Source organism: Montipora capricornis, chromosome 12 (assembly GCF_036669925.1).
Source record: "Montipora capricornis isolate CH-2021 chromosome 12, ASM3666992v2, whole genome shotgun sequence".
Taxonomy (NCBI): Eukaryota; Metazoa; Cnidaria; class Anthozoa; order Scleractinia; family Acroporidae; genus Montipora; species Montipora capricornis.
In genome coordinates this window covers 22,795,122-22,797,621 of record NC_090894.1, presented here as the reverse complement: position 1 = coordinate 22,797,621, position 2,500 = coordinate 22,795,122, and the positions used below count along the sequence as shown (strand labels likewise).

Below are 2,500 nucleotides of genomic sequence, written 5' to 3'. Positions count from 1 at the left end.
CGGAGACAATCCAGAAAACCAATCAAAACTTGAAGTAAATACATGTAGCCGACGGAAAGCGCAGGAAAATGTGCACGCGCGAGCCACGATTGGTTTTGGTTTCACTTCTAATTGATTGAAAAAGTAATCAAGTGAAGCTATGATCTTCGCAGTTATGAACGCAATTTTTGCAATTGCGTAGAGAAGCCTGAAAAATTCAGGACTTCAACGGGGTTTAAACCCGTGACCTCGCGATTCCGGTGCGACGCTCTAACCAGCTGAGCTATGAAGCCACTGACGTTGGGAGCTGGTCATTTCAGACATTTCAAGTCCTGAATTTTTCAGGCTTCTCTACGCAATTGCAAAAATTGCGTTCATAACTGCGAAGATCATAGCTTCACTTGATTTCATATCCGCAGTTCAAATATGATTCATTTCATATACCATTTCATCATTGGTTGAAAAAGTGGCGCGAGAACTTCACTGAGTGAAGTAATGTAAAACCATAGGAATTCGCTAATTACTTTCCATACTCAATTGAAAATCGCTCTAAGAACTGTAGTTTTGAATTCAATTATCTCACTTTCGTGTGTTCTCATTTGTAGCTTCAGCTAGAAGAGAACTTCTTTAGAATTCAACCAGATTTCGTCAAGAGGTTGTCTGACTTCACAGTTGAAAGGCAAGTGTAGAGCTATTAGGTTTGTAGACGATCGCGTCTTAGATCTTAAAGTCCCTAATAGGGAGTTTAAGAAACGACGACGGGGTTGCCAACGACAACGTCACAAAACAGCAATGTCATTGGTTAAAAGAGGAAAAATAATCGTGCTTCACGTGTGCACGCATTTTATCACATATTCTTGCGGTACTCTGCATAACGACGTGAAATCATCAAATTTCAAGTCTGACGACTACGTGAGTACGCAAATAAACTTTCATTCTCTACTTTTACTCCGTAACCGCTCATTCCAATTTATTTTTTGGATACTTCGTCAGTATAACATTTTATTGTATAAACACCAATAAAATACCAAGTGAGCTTTCGCGGGAAAACATGATATCTTCACTCGTAAACAAAACATGTTATTTTCACACGTGAAAAGATCACTGTTGCTATGGTTACATATAACAATTGCGCCTTTCGATGCTTTTCGTGAATGATTTAGTATTTCATTGGTGTTTATATAATTAATAGAATATTACATGGCCGCTTGGAGATACGAAAGTTCTCTTCTCGTGTTGAAAAATATTTCACTCCTTCGCTGCGCTCACTCGTGAAATATTTTTCGACACTCGAAGAGAAATTTCGTATCTCCGCGCGGACAACGGCGACGGTAACGAGAACGTCACAAATGTGCATATTTGGTGGGCAAAAACAATAGCTTTGCACGCCCTGCACGTGATTTTCACTTTTGTCCATTTCTTTGCCGTCGTCAGCAAAACTACAACGTGAAACAGCCAAATTTGAGGTTTTATGGACAACGTCATTACACTGTACTTGAGGAGAAATTTTCATTTTCTGCCCTAAATTTAGCGCCGTTCCTACCAGCGTCATTTTTGAGGAACTATCACACCCCCGTCATATTAAAAAAGTTGAAATAGTAACGAAGCGATTACAACAACGCGAATTTATATTTTGAGATGACGTTCTCGGTGCCGTCGCCGTCGTCGTTGCTTAAGTTCCCTAATATCCTCTTTGTACCACCTCAACGAGATGGACTAATCGCAAAAGACTTACGATGGTGCAAAGTTAAATTTTGAGGTGACGTAAGTCCGTTTTGTCAAAGTAGTGAAAGTGAACCCCTTGTGTGTTTGGTTTACTCAGACTTTGCAGCAACATTATATCACACATCAAAGGAAGCATTATTCCATCCGTACTGGACAAAGGAAGTCAAAGAATCCAGGAATTCTTGGAGGTCGAGTTTTCCAACAATGTCAAAATTGATCAAGCGAAGGTAAAAATGACAGCAATTCTCGGTTTTCACATGACGTCACGACCGCCATGTTGGTGCTCTAAACAAAGAAAAGGCGGCCATGTTGGTGCCCCGACCAAATCCTCCGGGAATTTAACTCTATTATTATGCAAACGCTTCCTTTTGTTTTCGTCGAAAAACATGGCTGTTGATCACGTGAGTGAAAACCAGCAATAGGCCATTTTCGAAATATCAAATATTCAGCTTGATATTGAAGCATGCAGTGAGGACAAAAACAATAGAAACACGTTGGAATGAATGTGAAGAATATTTGCATATTATCCGCTTTCCTTTGTCTTTGCCTCGAAACCTCTCTTTCAAGCTGAATTTTAATATATCGAAAAAGGCCTATTGTGCCCTCATACGATTTCCCACACGAATAGGGAAGATAGTGAAACGAATGCTACGTTCTTCGGCGGCGTGGCTCCAGATGATTTCGAGCTTAATGGGTTTTGAGGCGTAAACCATCTGTGGTACTTCCTGAACATGTAAAAACGTTTTTGTCGAAACGGTGACAAAAAAACAACTAATCTTTTCTAACTTTTAGGGAA

General features: G+C 40.0%; 1 protein-coding gene across 1 annotated transcript in view; it reads left to right on the top strand.

Annotated features, from left to right (window-relative positions):
- Positions 1-2,500, top strand: part of LOC138027918 (codanin-1-like) — a 35,104-nt gene that overhangs the window by 18,101 nt on the left and 14,503 nt on the right. Inside the window, exons 22-24 of the mRNA XM_068875536.1 lie at positions 585-658; positions 1,802-1,931; positions 2,497-2,500. The exon at positions 2,497-2,500 is cut by the window's right edge and continues 76 nt beyond it. Of these exons, the coding sequence (XP_068731637.1) occupies positions 585-658; positions 1,802-1,931; positions 2,497-2,500 (208 nt within the window). The remainder of the gene's footprint in view (positions 1-584; positions 659-1,801; positions 1,932-2,496) is intronic.